We start from the raw sequence: 22,769 nt of genomic DNA on the forward strand, positions 1-22,769 counted from the left end.
AATAGAACTGTCTCAAGGTCAAAGGGAGACGGGCAGGAAAGGACTAGAATATAATTTAGGGCCACCCCGGAGCCAAACATTGACCTTCCAGTTCAAGTTTGTCTTTGCTGCCTCATCCTCAGTTTTCCCTACTCATCCCTTTATCTTTCACTTGGGATGTTTCCTTAATAGTGCCTTTACTGCCCTGCCATCATTTTAAGAATCCTGGAACACTCATGTCTCCTCTTCTGCAGACAAAATACTTTGAGTAGTTGCTCTGAAATAAGCCCTTTGAACCTGCCTCTGAATCTCAGGCAGTGTGTCACCTCTCGAAGGAGCAAGGGTTGAGGAAAGGGTTGTGTTTAGGCGCTTTATTTTGCCCATCAAATGAAAAGACAAAAGGAACTGCTTCTGGTTCAAGGAGTGTCAAGGTGTTGTTAAGGAGAAGAGGAGTATTTTTGGTGGGATGGGGAGAATTTCCCGGTGGTTCCAAAATAACAGTGTGGTCTGTTACCTGTTCTGCCTTCATATAAGGTTGACCCTAACCAAAAGAGGCAGAACAAGTTAACATCAGTGGCAGTTGGCCCAAACTGAGTATCTCTAAGGTTCTGCAAGAAAGAGAAAGAACTACAGGTACACCAGGATCCTTTGCAAGAGAAAAATGTCTGCAATCATACTTAACATGCTTATTAAAGATGGTTTGGACTAATCCGTCCTTAATACAGGAAGTATCGTTTCAGAGATAAGGCTTCTGACCCCATCTCTTTCACTATGTGTTTATGTGAGTAACTGTTATGGACTTTGTTTTCTTCTCAGCAAAATAGCAAGATTAGACTAGATGTGGATTCCCAGTATTTGTGTCCAAAATTCCGATTATACTCATATACATTTGAATAAAAATATGCTACTTAGTACATATTTAGACTTCAGTACAAAATCTCTGTTATCTTGGTATATATTTTTGAGCTTGCAAATAAATCATGGATAAGGAAGGTTGTATTATATATTAATATGTTTTTGAAGTTTGTACTAACACATACCCATGCAAGTAAATTCATACACATTAATTAACAAGTATTTATTGATCACTTACCCTTACCATGTGTCTGAAACTGTTGTGATGATAAGCTCGAAATACACATTTCCTACCACTCTTCTTTCAAGCCTCTGGCTTTGAAATTAAACTGTTACCATCTGCAATTACTTATCTGTGGGTCTTGGGATGTCCTATCAAGACTGTGGAACCGAAACAAAATAGAGAAATAAATTGGAATTAGGACTGAAGTGAGACTCTAGATATCACTTATAACACTCAATATCAAGTACTGTGTACCCCAGAATAGATTTATTTTTATTAGTTATGAATTTTAGCAGCAAGGGACTTTCATTAATTTGAATTTATAGGATAAATTCACAATAATAAGATACTTTTTAAAAACGTATTTAACATGTTGGAGGTGCCTCTTAGGGTTTTGATCACCAAAAATGTGTCCTACTACTAAAAAGAACATTGCCAAGATGCCTTCCAAAAACGAAAGTCTAAGTTATACCTTTTCATATTATCTCACTTCTGTGATATCCTTGTTCACCTTGCCTCTCAGTAATTCAGTCAGCAAATGCATATCGATCATGTCTACAACAGGAAAGAAAAAAGCCGAGTGAGATGTAGATGGGACTTCATTAGAGTCACTGGCTTTAAGAAATGTATAATCTGCTGGAGGACTAAGACAGGCGTCCAAATAACAGAACCAGGCAAGCATCATAAGAGACGTACGCTCAGCATCTACAGGAAGACAGTCCTAATTCTGTAGATCCAGGATACCTTCATGGAAATGAGTTTGGGAGCACAAACTCTTACCAGGTTACAATGGAATATTGTTCAGCCGTAAAAAGGAATGAAATCCTGATACACTCCCCAACATGAATGAACCTTGAAGACATTATGCTAAGTGAAATAAGCCAGCCACAAAAAAAGACAAACATTGCATGACTCCACTCATATGAAGTACCAAGAATAGTTCATTTCATAGAGATAGAAAGTAGAATGATAAACCGGGGCTGGGGAAAGGGGAAAATGGGGAATTATTGTTTAATGGGTACAGAGTCAGTTTGAGAATAAAAATGGTCTAGATATGGACAGTGGTGATGGTTGTACAGTGTGAATCTACTTAATGCTACTGAACTGTGCACTTAAAAACGGTTAAAATAGTAATTCTTCTGTTATGTATATTTTACCACAATAGAAAAAAACATTGATCAGGTATGGAGGATGTGGTTCTGATCTCAGGCTTTTCCACAATTTGATAGGGAGGAAGGTGTTCTTTTTGCGCTCTTTCTCTGCTGTGAACTGGGAATGGGCATTTCTATGTCTTTCAGAAGGAGGGTACAGAATATTTTGAATCTGTTTGAATCCACTGAATCCCTATGTGAATGCACGGCTTGGTGATTTTATGAGTACATATAATATATATGTGTGTGTGTGTGTGTGCATATACTTATACACATGTATGTATAGACATATATGAATACATATAAAGAGTCCTTGGTCACACACCTTGCTATCTGGAACACCATCAACATAGGAAACCATTTGTAATGGGAATACTGAATGTGCCCCTGGGCTTTTTTTTCAATAGTCAACTTCTGAGATTGCTTCTACATAATATAAATCATTTTAAAGAAAACAAATCTCCCATGCCAACACTCCGTGTAGGATTTTCTAGTTAGGTATAAAGGAATGCCTGAATTTTGGATGATACTGTCTGGTTTCCATTCAACCATGTGTTATGAGATAGAATCAAGCCAAGGAAAGTTTTTTCTGTCTTATTTTACCACTTATAGGGCCAAGTGTACGCCCTTGCTCCTCTGGGCTGGTCAGTGATGCTCTGACTAAGAGGCTTTTCTGTGCTACCATGGAAATCCCCAAAGTGAGCACAATTGCTGCTAAGTCACGTTGGTGCAGGCTTCTGGGAGAGGCCAAGGTTAGGGGAGCAGCACAGCCTGGTGGCTAGAGCACTGGGTGATTCTTCAAATGACTGTCCTGTAGCCTTGGACATGTCACATAAAAGCAAAGGGAAAAAAAAGATAATGAAAATATCAGTACTTTATATCCCACTTCAAAATGTGGAGGAAGGAAAATATAAATCACCAAGCCCTTAAGATTGTCCCACTTACCTTCATCTAATTAAAAAGGACATGTGCAAATCTGTACAAATAGTAACTCTGTGGTTTAAAATGGAGATTTATTTACTGGAGATAAGATATAATGGTGTAAGGAGAAAGTTAATACTTCCAAAGGAAATGGGCCCCTCACAAGATTATATTATTTTATAAAAATGTGTAAGAAAGCCACCACAATAGCTGTTACCCAGCTGAAAGCAATGTCTCAAATGACAAATCAGAATCTTTTTTTTTTAATATCAGAGCAGAATACAAACCAGAGAAACTTCCTTCACATTCCTTTGAGATTGACCATGAAGATGCTGATAAGGATGAAGTAAGTAAATGGTTGAAAGTGAAATGTTTAAAACATGAGGATAATTAGCTCCTGTCTTTCACTAGCGTGTTTCAAATTCAGACCAGTTTCTCCTAAAGCTGCAGTAACTGTTGGTGTGAAAGCTTTTAGATAAAATGAATCACGTGTGTTTTGAAATTGAACATGTTTTCTTAAGATGAGTCAAAGAGAGAAAAAGGAGTCTCATTTTTAAGTGCAGTGTCTAAGATCTGGGATCCACAAAAGATGGCTGTAATGCTAATGATGCCTTCTGTACAGGATACCACTTCTCACTCATCCTCCAAGGGTGGAGGGGGAATGGGAGGAACCGGAGTTTTCAAGTCTGGCTGGCTCTACAAGGGGAATTTTAACAGCACCGTGAATAATACCATTACTGTTCGGGTAAGGAGACATCAAGACTCATCTTTGTTTCTGCCACCTTTCTTCACATCCTCCTCCACTTCAGTCACAGAACAGAGGAGAGCCATTTGCATTGAGTTTGTGTTTCATTTCATATTTTATTTATGAAAAAGGAGGATGTTCTTCTCTAGAACAGTGCCCTAGAAATGTAGCACTCTTGAAGGAATTAGAAGTAGTCTAATTTCTGTGAATTTGAACTACCTCCTTATATTTTTTTCCCTTTATTTAGTCATTCAAAAAGCGCTTCTTCCAGCTGACTCAGTTGCCAGATAATTCCTACATCATGAATTTTTACAAAGATGAAAAAATATCCAAAGAACCCAAAGGTTGCATCTTTTTGGATTCCTGTACAGGTGTGGTACAGGTGAGTAGAAATCTCTTTTCCCCCGAGTCTTTTTAATCGAAAAGTGTGTTCATCCAATCATCATTCATACATTCCAGAAATATGTATGGAGTATCTGATATGAGCTGAGAACTGTTTCAAACTCCAAGGATTCAGTGGAGAGCAAGGCAGCCTAGATACCTGCTTTCACAAAACTCATTTCAATAAAGGAAAACAGAAAATACATAAAGAAAGAAATAAACAGAATGGAATGATTGGTAAAATCTGGAGTAAAGAAAATAAACAGGGTTACAGAAGGTAGAGAGACGATGGTGAGGTTGCAAAGGAATCTTTATGCTGCAGAAGTGAGAAAAACATTTATGTAGAGAAAATATTTGATCTAGAGATTAAAGACTAAGCAGGGGCAGCAAGTGCAAAGGTCCTGAGGCAAGAGCAAGTCTGCTATACTCAAGGCAAAGAGGAAAATGACCACCTGCATGGCTGCAGTGTAGAGATCCACCAAGCTAAAGAATTCAGTAAGACTATATGTAAATCACGTAGTTCAAAGAAGGCTCTTCATGAATGTTATCTTTATTATTAGGTAATAAATAAAAAGATAATAAATTTACAGTGTATAAATACATCATCCTTCTTTGAAGAGCAGGTTTCTTCAAAGGCAAGGATTACATTGATTCTCAAGAGTTAATCTCAGAAACAGACACAGTGCCTGTAACAGACAATACTGTTCTGCAAAGCCTTGGTCCTCAAATTATTGTCCTTAGTATTAAATTTGACATGGACCACGGTGGCAAAGGGAAGGAAAATAATTCCATAGGCCTCACTTGGACATCTTATTTTCAAAAATTTTATTCTTTCTACTCTGATGAAATAGCTATCCTTATTCTCTCTCATGTAAAAATTGAAGCAATCACGTGTTTTAGCAGTCTTCCCTCATATTTCACATTAAGATACTGGCCCATTTAGGTTGAGGACTCTGTTTTTGCTCATAGGCCACTAGGAACAATTCTTTATCTTATCACCAAACCACAGGCATTCACATAACTTGCTACATGGCTGAGATTACATTTCGGATTAATACCAGGGGCACTCAGATGTGTGAATGCAAAATAGAGTTCTCTTTAGTCACTCAAGCCTAGTCTATTTCTGGATGGTTTATCCATTAAAATCTGGAATTTCTCCAGAAAGTAATAATGCTGCACTTTAAAAGGAAAGAATTAATTGTTGCTGAGCCCTCCACTAGAAATGAAAGATAACTACTTTTTAACACAGATGCCAACTTTCCTTATGGAAAGGGCAATAAGGATCTTAATGGAGGGTGGAGATAGTTTTCTATTGTTTGGTCACAAAGGAGACTCTTTGGCTTTAGAAATATGAAATAATATATTAGCAATAGGTTAAAGATCAATAACTATATTTTATAGATATTGAGCTGGAAAACTTATTTTCTTTTCTATTTGTACTTCCAAACTTGCTCTAGCAAATGAGTCATCATCTTCTAAGAAGTATCATTGTAGCCCTTGTTAGGTATTAAGTTTGCAGAGATATGAATTATTGTGTAATTTCTTCTTCCAAGAACCTTGTAACTCTGTGGAATACACAGAGTTAGTTAGTGCTCTAATCTGACCTTCCAGTACAGGTACCTTTTCTCCATCACATCTTAGACTGTGTTTCAGTCTTTGCTTAAGCAGTACCTTGAAAAGAGAATGTCTTCTAAGGAAAACGTAAGCTTGGGGGTTTAACTGGTCGATGTTCGAATCCTAGTTTCACCATTTACTATCTGAGAGCCTTGAGTAAGTTACTCAAGCTCTTTGATTTCTGGTGTCTCATCTGTAAAACTAAAATAAATGTGCTCACATGTGATAAGGATCTGGGAGATAGTGTGTCCTCAGCCATCCTTTCCTAGTCTTTCCATTAATTACAAAGGTCACAGTTTTGAGAGATAAACACCCCATTGTGGGAAAACCCTTCTAGAAAATATTGATTCGCCTTCCTGAAATATCTACCTAAACTTGCTAATTTATCCATTCCTTTCTTCATTCATTCATTCATTCATTCATTCATTCATCCAGCAAACTTATTTAGTGCTTATGACATGCTGGAACTGTGCTTAGGCATTAGGAATTCCCTGCTGAAAACATGACCAGAGAAGGACATAGGCTATAACTCACTATTACACAGTGTCTCAAGAGCTATAATGGAGGTGTAAATGGCACTTACTATGGAATGTTCTAGGAGCACGGAGCAGTGATAAACTCTTCTGGGTTGGCTAGAAGGATGCATAGAAACAATGGGCATATAGGTAGGAATCTCCAAGGTAGATTTTTCACCTTCAAGCACAACTGAATAATCCTACTTCACTTTCCAATAGATAGCCATTCAAATACCCGGGAACATGTATTTTATCTTTTAAAGGGTTCGGCTCTGTATCCCTATATTTGTGTTCCTTTTTATCAAGAGCTTGTTACCCTTTATAGAGGGAGGGACCTTTAGCTTCTTGAGATCACTTTGGGAAGGTAAGCATCTGGGTCCCTTGTCACCTTATGTCTGCCAGTTCTTATGAATTTGCTTACAGCTCTTTCTAACTTGTAAGTTTTGCATCTGGAAAAAAGGATACTGAATCAGATAGTGCAAGTTTAGTCATTGTTCCAGCAAGTTCTCAGGCACAAAATGTGCCTGGAGATGAAACACGTACACACAGAAGCACAAAGCAAATGAATAATAGGATGAGTCAGACCTATTTTGTCAAGAATCATTTTCACTTTCCTTTGAATAAAACAAAGAAGAGAAACAAAGAGTTTGCCTCAGGAAGTGCTACCTACCACCCAGCATTCTCAGGGCATTCATGCACATAACAGTCTTGAGTGAACAAGCCTTTTACTTTGCTTCATTCAGACCCATTCTATATCACTGTGCTTTCCTAAGAATAATCCTTGGAATTCTTAGAAATATATTTCAAGAGTGACTTCAAATAGACAGAAACTCCTACCCAGAGACTTTAGGAGACGTTTATGATTGGAAATTTCCTGGATCTTGGTAAAATAGAGACCTAACAGTAGTTTTCCACTTTTTTGTAATGTCATCAAACAGTACTAGATCTGTTTTACACCCCTCATTCTCAATCTGAAGCAGAACTTCCAATTTTTGCTACTTCAGTTTTGATTTGAGACTAAGGGCTATTTGGACCTAAGCTATCCTATCTTGTTCTGTAAGAGTCTTCTCATTCATTCATTCATTCATTGGTCCATCCATCCATCCATCCATCCATCCATTCCAGATCCTGCCACTGCGAAGGGAGTGAATAGCCCAGGAATCCCAGTTACCTAGGGTCCCTACCTCAACAGTGACAATGACTGATGTCACTTGATACATAAAGGCTTCAATGGGGGTGGTATGGTGCTGAATGCTGTTGATTTCCTCCTAGGTGCTGATCTTCCACCTTGTGGATGTGGGTTCTAAGACAACGGCCTTAGGGACTTAACCAGAGTCTAGAAATTCAGATGCCTTCTGCAGCTCAGGCCACTACAGGAAGGAAGTAGGGTCAGCTGTGAGATAACAGGAGCAGCTCAGACTGTGTGTGCCCATATAAAGGCAGTCAAACTGGGAGGGAAAAAAAATGTGTACCTCCCAAGGAAAATAAATTTAGAAGCCAACTATGACCTATCAACCCCCCATTAGCAAACCTTGGCTGTAAAGAATCTCACTTCCCATGATAACAATAAAAACCAGAATGACACTTGTAATCTTCTTCATCTAATACATTATTTGACAACAGTTGATGGAACATGCATTATTATTGTCCCAATTTATTAAAATAAAACTCAGCGAGATAATGTGGCTTGCTCAAGTCACAGAGCTAATAAATGGAAAAATTACATTTGAGGCAGAAGAATGTCCAAAGTTACAGAAAGATGCCCAAGGAAATGCTTTGGTGATCATATATCCAGTGGGCATGCTTGCATAGATACATACATTCATCCTACATAAGCCACATATGCAGAAGAAACACTACAAAGATAGATGCTGGTGTATCATTTAGGCAGTGAGTTTTAGATGTAAGATTTATTTCAGCAAATATGTATGGAAACTTTTGCTTTATGCAAAGCACTGTGGGAAAGCCAAACATTAATTAGATGTGGTTTGTATCTTCAAAGAACTTCGGGTCTGTGGGAGGATGCACCGAAAAACAAAGAACAGATATAGCACATGCCTGAGTAATTAAACATGAGTGACACATCTCAAACAATAGGTTCTGATAACATATGTAAGAAGGATATTACATTTATCACTGCATGATGCTACCTTATATTATACATATGTAATATATATATTGCTTACTTTTTCCTGACATTACATAATGCTAGAATGTAAGTTCAATGAGGGCAAGCAGTTCACTTGAACATTTTTAATGCTCTGTACTTGGCCCATAGAAGGTAGCCAATATATCTTTGTTGAATGAATGAACAAATAAGCATACAGAGAATGGAAAGGACTGCATGGATGGTAGCCATCAATACCAGTAACCTGTTTGATGTTGTGTGTTTCCTCTTAAAACTCTTCTTTTGTTTCGGCAAAATACTGTAAAAGATGCTATGCACATAATAGGTACAGTGCCATATTTTTCTTGAATAACTTCCTTCAATATTCAGTCCTCCATTGGCTTTGTTGTTTTTATTGGAGTATCTATTTCAAAACTTTTCCAGATGAATATTGTGGAAAGAGACCAGTTTGCCACAACTCATTAAGCACATCATGTGGCATTAGGACATATTTCCAGTTTCCTTTTTTTTTATGAAGTCACGTAGGTAGACTGTGGTGAGCTTGAATGAACAAAGTGGTTTCATTGGTCACAAAGGATACTGATTTCAGGGAAATAAAGGAAATTTGAGGAGTAATAAGAAAATGATTACTTCTTGATTATCATTTTAATGACTTAAAATTGCATTTCAAGATTATAAAAATGTCCCATTGGTTTTCTGCTTTGGGTTTTTCTTTTTTGCTGTTTTATGCGCCATTATCTTGGAGATTACGGAGAGTGAGATGGAAAACCACTTAGGCATCGTAATCTTCCCCAACATAAGGTTCTCTGCACTGCAAGTAGTGCTGTTTCACTCCAAGGAGAAAAAGATAATTTGGCTTTTGAGAAGTTGTGAATAGAATATTTATTTCATTTATAAGTATCCCTTTTTGAGAAACAAGGGCTTGTTATACTTTGCTCAAATTTTTTAAAAAATTTAATATATAATATTGTTGAAGTTAACAATCATATCTAATTCATTTAAAGTACAGAAGGCAATTTAGAAAATCAAGTTTTGTTCTTATTTTGTCATGTTTGTTATTAGTTCCTTGACAGCTGCATTTGAAAGCAGGTTGCAGCTCAATCCACTTTCAATTTGGACCCAGTATAAGCATTGTACATAGCTTTGCATCTGCCTGTCCCCATTGTTTACAGCATCAAATTAGTCAAGCAGATTATTTCTTTTATTTTCAAGACAACACTGAGATTTGTTTGCATTCTACTATGCTCAGATGCTTTAGATCTGCTCTGAACTCTGGGCACTTCTAGTTCTTCCCTGAGCGTCTATTTCTGTTCCTGTTGCTTTTTGAAGGATACAATACTATCATAACAACGTGTCTCTTTTATACCTGCTCTCGGCCATCTGTCTTTGCCCTCAGACCTCTGTGTCAGTGCAGGTCACAGGCGGTTTTATGGACCTCCTTCTTCAGCACCCCAGGAAATGTGCGAGAGGGTGAGTGGAGGGAGTCTGCCCCACTCCTCATACGGCAAGCATAGCTTTTAAGAATTTGCATTCTTAAAGAAGCTACCTGGAGGTTTGCTTTGCACAGGACCACCCCGCCTCTGTTTACACTGCAGCCAAAATGATCTCAAAATGCAACTGTGGTCTTTTACTAGTCAAGTCTTCCTTTCTGTACTCTCACAGAACACAGAGGGTGCTTCAAGAATAGTACACAGACCTACTTGAGAATGGACTTGAGGATATGGGGATGGGGAAGGGTAAGCTGTGACAAAGCGAAAGAGAGGCATGGACGTATATACACTACCAAACGTAGGGTAGATAGATAGTGGGAAGCAGCCGCAGAGCACAGGGAGATCAGCTCGGTGCTTTGTGACCGCCTGGAGGGGAGGGATGGGGAGGGTGGGAGGGAGGGAGATGCATGAGGGAGGGGATGTGGGAACAGATGTATATGTATGACTGATTCACTTTGTTATAAAGCAGAAACTAATAAAAAAATAGAAAAAAAAGAATAGTATTCTCAACACACCATTGTAAAGCAATTATACTCCAATAAAGATGTTTTTTTAAAAAAAAGAATAGTAGTATTCTCATGTTGCAGTAACAATCCTGTTCTCAAAAAGAATTTTTTACCTTGATTTCATACCTTTTCTTCAATGCATTCATACAAAAGTTAAGTACAATTATCTTCCAATTTCACATTGGGGTGATTAATTGGTTAACACCCATCTGCCCTGTTCCAACACGTTGTCTGTTTTTGCCCAGCACAAAATGTAAACACGAGAGAACCTCTTTAAGAATGAATACTGTCACTGCACTGAGGATAACTAGTGAGCGTCTGCCCTTATCAGGCTCATGGGCTATTGAAAATGGCAGCCTGCAAGTGAGTCATTACAGGGCAAAGAAATAATAAAAATTGACAATAATACGAAAGTATGGACATGAGCAAAGAGCTTGTCCTTGGCAGAGTCCAGAAAGTGCCATTTGAGCTGTGAGATTCCACAGTGAGGATCGCAGTTAGCTTTTTAGCTAATTCTTCTTTCTCCTTCAATTCCCAAATTTTACTTTTTTTTTTTTTGAGTCTTGTACGATGCCCCACTGTCTACTTTCAGAAACCAGAACATCCCAGGCCATGGTTACCCATTTGGTGTGTGATTGTTCCAGGCAGGTGGCAAAGAAGGAGAGCGGCATCTGATGAGCATCTTCTTTGTGCGTGGTCATCTCAGGGGATGTTAAAGGATAAAGGGATTATTTCCTGTCTCCACCACTTGCTGTCCATGTATCCCAAGCATATTTTCATTTGTCTCCCCAAGCCTCAATGTTACCATATGTTAAATGGAATGATACAGTTTCTCTCATAGAGTTATTATGAGATTTAAATAAAATGGTGACTGTGAAATGGTTAGCACAGTGCCAGGTATATAGATGGCAAGTGTTTAGTAAGTGTCATGTTTGTAGTAGTAGCCGTACTGTTGTGGAAGTTGAAAGGAGAACGCTATTTGGGGAAGTTTTTAAGAGCCTCCCAAAGAAAGAGAACACTACCAGCAGTATATTAAAAATTATTCTTTCTTGCCACCAAGAAATAGCAGTCCTGTTCTCAGAAAGAATTTATACCTTGATGTTTAGCCGCAACCCCGCACTATAGTGTCACTCTCATCTTAGTGTTCTACTATTATTTGTATTTTACTTATCTTAATTGTGTAACTTGCTTTATTACAGTTGTGAGTTCTCTAAAGGCTTTAGAACAGTGTGGGTAAGAGTTGAATACTTGTATCGGAGGTACCTAGGAGTGAATTAAATGTGGAACATCTTCAGAAATTCTTACAGCCACCGCAGGTTATATAACACTAGTTTATATCATCAGGGGAAGTTTCTACTTTGCATTTATATTTCTGATCTCATGGCAGGAATATATAAAACTGCTGTAATAATCTGCTTTTGTATTCCCTCTACTTTAAATATGCTTCTTTGATCTTTAAACAGCTCACTTCTTTTTACAGATTTCACCTTCTGTGAAAGTTCAATCTAAAGTAGCTACTCATCGCATCAGACCATTTTAATTCTCTGCACAACAGAGAATCTTTGTTTTTCGTTTGTTCATTTCTTCAATCATTCATTCATTCCCAAGGATAACAACCTCTTCTGTCCCATTTATAAGATATGACTGTTTTGAACACACTGTTGTTGAATCCTTCTGTGTGAGAGCACTGGTACAGGACAGAGTGGTGACCCAGCTCTCATGGAGGCAGATGTAAGGGAGGAATATACTGTTCAAACAAACAAATGAAAGTGAATAAGCATGTAATCCCAAATTGTTGTGAGTGCCCTGGAGGACAAGAACCTTGTCCTAACTGGGGAACTGGGGAAGGTTCCCTGAGCAAGGATAACTTCACTTGAGATCTGAAGAGTGAATACAAGTCACGTAAGTACTTGAAGGGCAAACATCGTGCTGTGTGCATGAACCTATGCATGGTGATTTGGGATGGGAGGGTTGTTTCAGGCCTTTGTGGCAGCAACAAAGCCTATGATGGGAGCACATCCAGGGAACCTAGAACAAAGCCTCGTGGGTTGGTCACAAAATGCAGAGTAGAGATGTCAAGTTAGAGAAAAGTCTGGAGGTTGGTGGAGAAGCCAGAGACAGAGAAAGGAATTGGGGGTCCCTGGCATATGGATGTCATTTAAAGCCATTGGCCCAGAGGAGAAAGAAAAGAGTCTAAGGCAGAGCTGAGGTCAGCATGACAAGTCACCAAGATAAGGAAGAGCCAGTAGAGGTGACTGAAAAGTGGTGGCCATTCAGGGGGAAAGGAAACTAGCATAGAGTGTAGTCATGGAGAAACCCAGAGAGAGATGGGTTTCAAGAAGCCACTGTGTTAATTCTGATGAGAGGTCAAGGAAGATATGAAGAAAGAGATGTCCTTGGGTAGTACAGCAGCATAGAGTTTGTTGGTGATCTTGGCTGCCTCTGGGATATGATGAGGTCAAAAACCCAACTGGAGTGAGTTGTAGACAGAACACAAGGTGAGGAAGTGAAGGTAGCAACTCAAAGCAACTATTTGAAGAAGCTTAGAACATACTCCTCCACCTGCCTGAAGATGGCATTTTTGAGCCAACATGCTCATCCAATCAAGAAAAACATAAATAAGCCAATCAAGAAAAACGTACAAAAAGGCTTTCGTACAAACGAAATGATTCTTATCCAGCTAAATTTTTGTCCTGTTTTGGAAGATCTCCTTGATGTCACCTACTCATGAGGAAAGACCCCATAAAAAACGTCTCCCACTCTCTAAGACTTGGTATCTGGTGTTTTTCTTTCTTTTCATGCCACAGAATAACAGACTAAGAAAATATGCTTTTGAATTGAAAATGAATGACCTGACCTATTTTGTGCTGGCGGCTGAAACGGAGTCAGATATGGATGAATGGATCCACACCCTCAGCCGCATCCTGCAGATCAGTCCTGAGGGGCCCCTTCAGGGAAGGAGGAGCACCGAGCTCACGGAGCTGGGGCTGGGTGAGCGCTTGCAGACCCGCCGCCCTTCCCTCGCGAAGTGCGACCTGCGCATTTGGTTCATTTCAGCTGCTACTAACCCTGGTAGCTGTCAGGTCTAGCTCTTCCAACCCTGAGCTATTCGCTCCAGGAAATCACCCGTAAACCTTTACTTTTACTCAATAGTGAGAGTCACCACACAGAGGTATGAGTTTGAGTTGCCTGGCAATGCTTTGAGGCTGACATCCGGCAAATGATGTTAAGAACCATTGGTCAGCGGTATTAAAAATATACCCATGGGGCTTCCCTGGTGGTGCAGTGGTTGAGAGTCCGCCTGCCAATGCAGGGGACGCGGGTTCGTGCCCCGGTCCGGGAAGATGCCACATGCCACGGAGCCTTGGCCGCTGAGCCTGCACATCCGGAGCCTGTGCTCTGCAACGGGAGAGGCCACAGCAGTGAGAGGCCCGCGTACCACACACACACACACACACACACACACACACACACACACACACACACATATATATATACACCCATGTCTGATGGGGTGTTAGAGGGGAGATTCTGTGTTTTATAGCCTTTCATTAAATTTAATTAATGAACATAATACTCTGTAATGGCAAATATGCATTCTTTCCTTTTAGTTGAAAGGCATCTTTCACATGTGCTTTTGACCCCACTGAGATCAGCCTAGTTGTGGAAGTTCCATAAATTTTGCATGGTGTTAGAGATTTTTATAAGACAAATTTTTTTTCTGCCTGTCCTAATTCTTTCATATAATTCTAATCCAGGCTAGGCAAAAAGAGAACAACAGAGAGGAAAGAAAAGATGAAAAGTAGGGGAGAAAACAGGTCTATAGCCACATCGAAGACAAGTTCACCTTCAGAGTCAGTCACTCCTAAAGGAAAATTACTTTAAGACATTTTTTCATAATACATGATATGTTATTTTAAGTCTTTAAGTTCTGATAGTCTATGTATCATATGAGAGAGTCATGAGATAATAAGGAAGAAAATTATGGTTGATTTTAATACAACTGCTATATATCATAGTAAGTGTTTTACGTTCATGATTTGCTTAATAATAATCAACTAGAATATTAATGTTTACAGAGTCTTAGAGAGTTTAACTGAAGCTAGAATGTGGGTTTTACATTGATGGCCTAAGAGTCAGAATTATCCAAAATATATTCATATATAAGAAAACTTTAGTATGCATTAAGGAACTGAGACAAAACAACCTCAAGTATAAATGTAGTATTGTAAGGGTCCAGAGTTCTTATGGGCACAGGATGGTGTCATGGAGAGTGTCCCAAATTGATCACCAGGACATCTGATTTCCAGGCCCAGTTCATCTAACAATATGGAATACTAGAGCCAGGACACAGTGAAGGCATCTCCTCATCAATATCCATCCCCCATCGCTCTTGAGTCTAACCCAGTTGTTATATGTCACAGGCTAGAGAAATGAATGATTCATGAGAACTATTTAATAACCCAGTCTTCCTCTATCTTTTCAAGATTCCCTGGATAATTCTATAACTTGTGAATGCACACCGGAGGAAACAGATTCTTCAGAGAACAACCTACACCCAGACTTCACAAAAGTAATAAAGCTGACATTTTTCTATGAAAATAAATTCGAATTACTTATTGTTTGTTGCTTTCATGGAAAAGATATCAATGCTTTCTTTTAAGATTTAGACTAAGAAAGACAACAGTCAAAAAACAAAAGCATGTTTCTATAAGATTGTGGAGTGTTAATGGATGATATTAAAGCAGTGCTGATACTGAGGGGCTATTTCTTGGCCATGTGGATGGAGCTGGGCTGTAAGTTTCTGGCTATTTGGATACTAAGAACTAACACAATTTTCTCTGTAGTACCTCACAGAAACTGAAGAGATTGTCAAAGCAACTCGAAACACGGAGAGGTTAAATCTGTTCTTGCTGGATCCAGATATAGATGTAAGTCGGAATTCTCTCTAAGCAGACATGAAATTGATTTGTACAGTTGTGGTTTATAATTTAGAATCTCTTTTCTTATGATGAGTGTTTGTTGAGTAAAACTTTCCAAACTTTTTTAGAGCTTGAAACTTCAGAAGAAAGATCTTTTAGAACCTGAGTTTGTGATCAAACCATTTGAAGAAAAAGCTGCCAAGAGAATCATGATCATTTGTAAAGCTCTCAACTTAAATCTTCAGGGATGTGTTACAGAGAATGAAAACGATCCGGTAACAAATGTAAGTTTCTCTTCTGTTACATCCTATAGATTGGCCAACATCACACCACCCTCGTTAAAATCTTTTATTCACTTCTTGATCTTTCCAGGCACTGAGTTCACACCCTCAATTGTACCAAGGGTATGATTGACAGCATTTTTCCACATGAAAAAATGCATGTTATGAAGTGGAATTGTCAATATACTGCCATAGAATATCCCTTTTAACTTAAAGGACTATCGAAGGGATTATGCTCTAGGGTTCTTTCCATTAAATCAGCACAGTGGTTCAGAGTTTCCAAAGATATTGTTTGTATCTTCTTGGAACTTGAGATGGCTTTTAAATTGATATTTTTATTTTAATATTTATATGTTAATTTTCATGTATATTAGAGAATATTTATAATGAGCAAATCAACCCTGTGTTTTCACAGCTACTACTGCTTATGACAAGGCTAAATAGTGAATCAAGTAAAATAATATTATATAAATATTAAATAAATAATACATGTAGATGGTAGGAAAAAAAAGGTGCTTCACTGATATTTGGGAAACATCACTGTGCTCATTAAATCCATACAAGATTACTCTTCTTACCAAGTGGGCTCTCTTGAGAGTTCGTTCTTAGTATTCTAGTGGACAATTCTATACTAATTGTAAATGTATGTGTGGGAAGGAGACATTTTGTGAGCATAAATATTATTAAAGGTTGAACTATAAAAAAGGAAATAAAAAGCACTCATAATCCTAACATCAAAAATCGTTGTTAATATATTGGTGTGTTCCCTTTCATTCTCTGTTAATGCATTATTTCCTCATTTCTAATAAAGCATCCCTCAATTGTCATCTTTCACCTTAAAGAAGAAAACTTATTTCCAGATCCATGATACAAGCCACATTTGCCTTTAGAAGGTAGAAACAACATTAAGTTTTCTCTGCAGATTGCACACACAATCCCATACATGCCTTTATTTATGATGTAGTAAAACGAGCCTTGTTAGTTTGACAGTGAGTAGCTGGCAAAATGGGTGAACTCTTTCGAAAGACTGTAACCTACTGCTCTTGGGTCTTCAGGCACCTCACTGGTTGTCTAAGCCTCCTTCTTCCTGGTGTAATAGCAGGACAATGGTACATGCTATGGACCTCAGGAGAATAAGGAGAATCAAGTAACAAATGCCTGACTTTCCCACTTACAAGTTGTTCCATGCTGGGCAAGTGGCTTAACCTCAGTCTCCTCTTCTGAAAATGGGAAAAATAATAATACAATTTCAAATAGCCATTGTGAAGATTAAATATGGTGCCCGGAGCATAATAAACATTCATTAAATATTACTGTTACATTAAATATAACTGTTATTCTAATATGTGGGAAATTGCTTTGAAATTTGTAAGTACAATGCATGCAATGTATTGATGTTTTCAATGTTACCTGTGAGATTCTTGTTGACAAGTAATTGAAATTTGTTGCCAGTAAGAATCTTCCTCCAAAATGAAGCTTCCTCATATTTTATAACTGTAACTGTGCAATGGGTTATGTGAGACTGAAAGGAGTTGAAGTTGAGTTTATTCATTCTCCAACAAACATTTATTCAGTGCACCTACTAGACCCAGACTTGCTCTAAGTACTGGAGAAACAGCAGGGAATGAGATCAACAAGGTCCCTTGAAGATTCAAGCCTCTTGAAGATTAGATTCTTTTGGAAAAGGACCGAAGTAAATAAAGAAACAAATAAATTAACAAGATAATTGCACATTGTGCAAAGTTCTTTAAAATAAATCAGTATAAAGAGATGTGATACAGAGGAACTGGGAAGAAGGCTGCTGTAGATGGGGGGCCATGGGAGGCCTCTCTGAGCGGGTGACATTTGAACAGAGACCAAAGGTTGAGAAGGATAAAACGTCAGGTCAGGGCAAAAGATTCCAAGCAGAAGAAAGAACAAGCATGAATGCCCTGAGACAGGCAAGTCTTGGCAAGTTCTGAGAACTGAAAGGAGATAGTGAGGGGAAGGGCATACCAAGATGCAGTGGATTAGGCTAAGAGTAGGTAGGGTCTTATAAACTGTAGCAAAGAGTTTGGATTTATCCTAGGTGTGAGTGGAAGCTATTCAAGAGTTTAAAGCACATTAAAGTGGTGTGATCTAATTTGTGTTTTTAAAAAATCCCATTGGAAGAATGGATTGGAGGAAACAAGAGTTGAACAGGGAAAGCAGTTAGAAGTCTATTACTATAGTTCACATCATGGCTTGCACTAGGGCTGGCAAGGAGGAGGGATTTGACTGCTGTTTTCCATATTGAACTGACAGTTTTTTCAGATACATTGCATATACAGGATAAGGGGAAGGGAGATCTGAAGGATGAGTCCCTAGTTTTTGCTTTAAACACTTAGACACATGGTGGTGCCATTACTAAGAGGACAAGACTAGAGGAAGAGCAGATTTGGGGGATACAGGCCAAAAAGTACATTATGGATATGTGAAGCTTAATCAGCCTATTAGATATCCAAATAGAGATGGCCAGTGGGCAGATTCAAATACAAGTTTGGAACTCAAAGGAATGGCATGAACAGAGATACAAGTTTGGAAGTCTGGTACAGGCAGTGACCTAGAGGGAATCATGTAGGAATTTCTATGTGTGTAGGAAACATTTAATGGATGAATAGAGAAGTGACCAAAGAAGAATCAGAAGGAATGGTCATGGATGTAGAGATAAACCAGGAAAGAGTGGGTCATGATGCCAAGAGAGAAAGGGTCAGCTATGTGGAATGGTGCTGAGAAGCTGAATAACATGAAGCCAGAGAGCAGCATGGTAGATGTGGCCACATGGAGGATGACTATAGCAGAAAAAACTTCCTTGAAGTGAAAATGTTAGGAGCAGTAATCAGAACATACTTTCATTTGGGAGTTAAAAAAAAAAAACTAGAAACTTAGTTCTTGAAACTATATTTGGAAATATCAGGAAAATTTAACCTAAATTATAATGTCACTTAATCTAAATTTTATTAAATAAAAATAAATGCTTTTTTTGACCGGGTACATCCTTAAGTGTGATTAAAAACTCAAATTTAGAAACAGAAACTCAAAGATAATGGGCTTTTCTTTCCAGTGCCAGGGGCATATGGCTCCTTCCACATGGCTTCGTATCTTTATACTAAAGCCCATATTCAGAAGCTAAATGTGTGTATTTGGGCCAATCTCGCCAGGCAAGAGAACACATGCAATTCAAAGAGCAGCTTTTGTGAGCCCTTTCTTATGTGTCAGGCCATAGGAATAAGTCAATTCCAAGTGCTCTGTGTGTCTGTATCCTTTTTAATTTATTTTACAGTTGATACAAATGTTTAAAAACTAGGAAAATAGTTTTAAGAATAATTTCATAGTGCTTATAAACAATAATGTAGAAAAACTGAGAAGACAACCTCACCTGAACTCAACTGCAATTTTATATGTAATGGCATTGTTTTAAAAAATCTTTGTGTGATTATTCAGTGACACTCATTAATGTTGCTATTTTTAAATTCATTATTTTTAACTCAGTGAGCGTGCTTTTAAATTAATTGAGATATTTCTCCAAGTTGCTGAAGAGCCAGCAATTCAGTAGCATTTAATGAATGAGCTTCTAAAAAGACACCCTAAAAGAACTTTTTCATGATGGGGAAATAATACTTGACAGCATGTAATTTTTTAGTCAGTCAGTTGAAAACCAAATTCAAGTTGATGGTTTTAGAGTATAAAATATTTCTTTGAAAATAAAAATTGATTCCAAAAATCTGAACTAATAAAACTGCTTCACAGCTGAGCTACATTTAAAATACCATGTTTTTGAATTTTTTTAAAGAGAAGTACAGTATTCTAAACTTCAGAAACCTATGACTTAATTTGTTAGGCTTTGAAGATTCTTTACTAAACAACCCTTTATTGAAAAGCTGGTGATTCAAAAGTAAGATGTGAATGGCCATCATCAAAAAGTTTACAAACAAGATAGTTAGTGGGAAGCAGCCGCATAGCACAGGGAGATCAGCTCGGTGCTTTGTGACCGCCTGGAGGGGTGGGATAGGGAGGGTGGGAAGGAGGGAGGTGCAAGAGGGAAGGGATGTGGGAACAGATGTATATGTATGACTGATTCACTTTGTTATAAAGCAGAAACTAATAAAAAAAATGTCTACAAACAATAAATGCTGGAGAGGGTGTGGAGAAAAGGGAACAATTTTGCACTGTTGGTGGGAATGCAAACTGATATAGCCATTATCGAGAACAGTATGGAGGTTCCTTAAAAAACTAAAAATAGAACTACCACATGACCCAGCAATCCCACTATTGGGCATATACCCTAAGAAAACCATAATTCAAAAAGCCACATGTACTCCAATGTTCATTGCAGCTCTATTTACAATAGCCAGGACATGGAAACAACCTAAATGTCCAATGAGATGAATGGATAAAGAAGATGTGGTACATATATACAATGGAATATTACTCAGCAATAAAAAGGAATGAAACCAGGTCATTTGTAGAGATGTAGATGGACCTAGAGTCTGTCATACAGAGTGAAGTAAGTCAGAAAGAGAAAAACAAATATCGTACATTAACGCCTACATGTGGAATCTAGAAAAATGGTACAGATGAAACTATTTGCAAGGCAAGATAGAGACACAGAAGTAGAGAACGGACATATGGACATGGTGGGGGGGAAAGGAAGTGGGATGAATTGGGAGATTGGGATTGGCATATACACACTACCATGTGTAAAATAGATAGCTAGTGGGAACCTGCTGTAGAGCACGGGGAGCTCAGCTTGGCGCTCTGTGATTACCTAGATGGGTGGGATGGGGGGGAGGGAGGTCCAAGAGGGAGGGGATATATGTATACATATAGCTGATTCACTTCATTGTACAGCAGAAACTAACACAACATTGTAAAGCAATTTTTACTCCAATTAAAAAATGGTAAGATGTGACATTTAAGTTGAAAAGGTGGATTGGAAGAAATAAGTGAAGCACCATATGAGCTTTAATTTCTGATGGATTATCAGAGTAGGTAATTTATTTCCATTCACAAAGCAGAAATGAAAATCAAAAGGCAGCAATTCACAAAAACTTAATAAGGATTTTTTTTTCCTTTGACCTTCAATGTGTTTGGGGTTCCTACCTGAGTTATTTTCACATAATTTTGTATTTTTCAACTCTTAGCAGACTACCACTGCCACAAACCAAGTGTTTTTCTTAAGCTAAATTAAATTGGTAAAATATGAAACTTTTCCATTTTGTCTTATTTTTTAAAAATAACGTGTTGAATTTTATTTTATGTGTAATTGTAACAGTAAGGTAGCTGGCAGTTATTGCTAATATTAAGAAATTAAACTAATACCCCTGTTATAAACTAGCCATAATCCTGCATTTCAAAGAACACAAGATACTTATTAAACATTCAGCAAAATCCACAGCATGAGTGAGTCTGTACAGTGATGAACTTGGTCACAATGTATTTTTTGTATATAACATGCTTATCCACAGAATCCTGGTGGGTGAGAGGCATCAATTCAAAATTAAGTAACATAAACAAAAGTTAAAAAACTCTTTATAAGTATATTCATTTCAAGAAACCTATAGTTATTTACATATGTATGTATTTACATATATGTGTATGTATATAATTATTCATATGTGTATTTATGTACATCTGTCTGTGTATATAATAACATATACATATATTGGATTGGCCAAAAAGTTCTTTCGTTTTTTCCATGTTACAGAAAAATCTGAGTGAACTTTTTGGCCAACCAATATTTATTTCAGTCCTTGTTTTATTTAATTTCTCTTGCATTTGACATTTTTCTAGTTGAAAATTATTTCTTTCTGAAATCTTTCTTCTTCTGTGTCTGTGATAACTCTAGCAGCATTAAAAAAAAATTTATCAGCTTGTTTTTAAAAATCTCTCTCCACTCCCCCATCTCCTTTGTAAGCTGTTTTCCCTACTCCAGTCTCTATCCTGTGCATGTTCATATTTCCTAGGATACCATTCTGATTCTCTTCTTTTTATTTAATGCCTTGAATAGGCACCCACATCCCCAAATCTTTTGGGTTCAGATCTCCAGCCCAATTTCCTTGACTGGACTCAAAACTCATATATCCAACTGCTCCTGGAATGTCCTACAGATGATTCTCTGTACCAAAGAATTCATCTTTGTATCCTCATCCTATATATTAGTGAATGGCATTGTCATTCACTCAGTTTCCTATAGCCCCAAACCTGGAGATTTTCTTTTATTCATGCCCCTGTGAACCCTCTCTCCAATCAACCAACACACGCACACATGCAATGGATTTCCAAGCCTTTTGTTTGTACCTTCCTAACGTTTCTCAAACGTATCTTCTGCAAACGCATCCTAATATTTTGTTTCCACTCTGATCTCACTCTAAATCTGTGTTTTTTCATGTCTTTGTGACTTTGCCCATGTCACTCAACCTACTAGAAGCCCTTTATAACTTCCCCTTTACCAAATTTCTACTTCTTTAAAACTCAAGCAAGAAACTTTCTCTTCCCTTTCCATCTTCTTTACCTTTGCATTTTCCCTTTACTTCACATCTTCCTCTTCCTTCCTAGCATGGTAGTAAGAGGTTAAGCGAGCAATTGCACAGAGGCTTGGAAATTGAGTGAGCATAATAATTCCAGATGATGCGGGGGAGAAAGCCACATGGAGGCGCAGAGGTGCCATGCCCTTGGATTTGTCAGGATCTGGGGCACTGTGCAGGCTGGTGCAGAGGAGATAGCTAGAGAAGATGACTACTATGGTTGGGAGACTGGTTACTTTGAACAATAAGTAAACTAATTGAACAAATTAGTAAATAAATTAATGATAATGAGTCAGTTTTTTCACTATTGGATGAAATACTTACAAATATGAAAAAGGGAAAGGCTAGAAAGAATCTTTGAGGATTTGGATTGGAAATAGAGGTATGACATGAACCCATAAGTTTTTAAAAAATATTCATGTACTGATAGAGATAGAGACATCATTGTAGCTGTGAATATTGTGTATATGTATATATACATGTGTGTGTCCCAGAAACAATGAGCATAACAAG

General features: G+C 37.9%; 1 protein-coding gene across 8 annotated transcripts in view; it reads left to right on the forward strand.

Moving 5' to 3' along the window:
- The window catches only part of DOCK10 (dedicator of cytokinesis 10), a 288,876-nt gene that overhangs the window by 174,052 nt on the left and 92,055 nt on the right, over positions 1-22,769 (forward strand). For 7 of the 8 annotated variants that reach the window (XM_060107388.1, XM_060107385.1, XM_060107391.1 and 4 more), the window contains 7 exons: positions 3,403-3,475; positions 3,752-3,874; positions 4,122-4,256; positions 13,316-13,499; positions 14,996-15,081; positions 15,356-15,439; positions 15,559-15,714. In XM_060107388.1, coding sequence (XP_059963371.1) covers positions 3,403-3,475; positions 3,752-3,874; positions 4,122-4,256; positions 13,316-13,499; positions 14,996-15,081; positions 15,356-15,439; positions 15,559-15,714 — 841 coding nt within the window. The remainder of the gene's footprint in view (positions 1-3,402; positions 3,476-3,751; positions 3,875-4,121; positions 4,257-13,315; positions 13,500-14,995; positions 15,082-15,355; positions 15,440-15,558; positions 15,715-22,769) is intronic. The other variant, XM_060107392.1, reaches the window with a different exon arrangement.

This window comes from Mesoplodon densirostris, chromosome 8, assembly GCF_025265405.1.
Source record: "Mesoplodon densirostris isolate mMesDen1 chromosome 8, mMesDen1 primary haplotype, whole genome shotgun sequence".
NCBI classification, from domain to species: domain Eukaryota; kingdom Metazoa; phylum Chordata; class Mammalia; order Artiodactyla; family Ziphiidae; genus Mesoplodon; species Mesoplodon densirostris.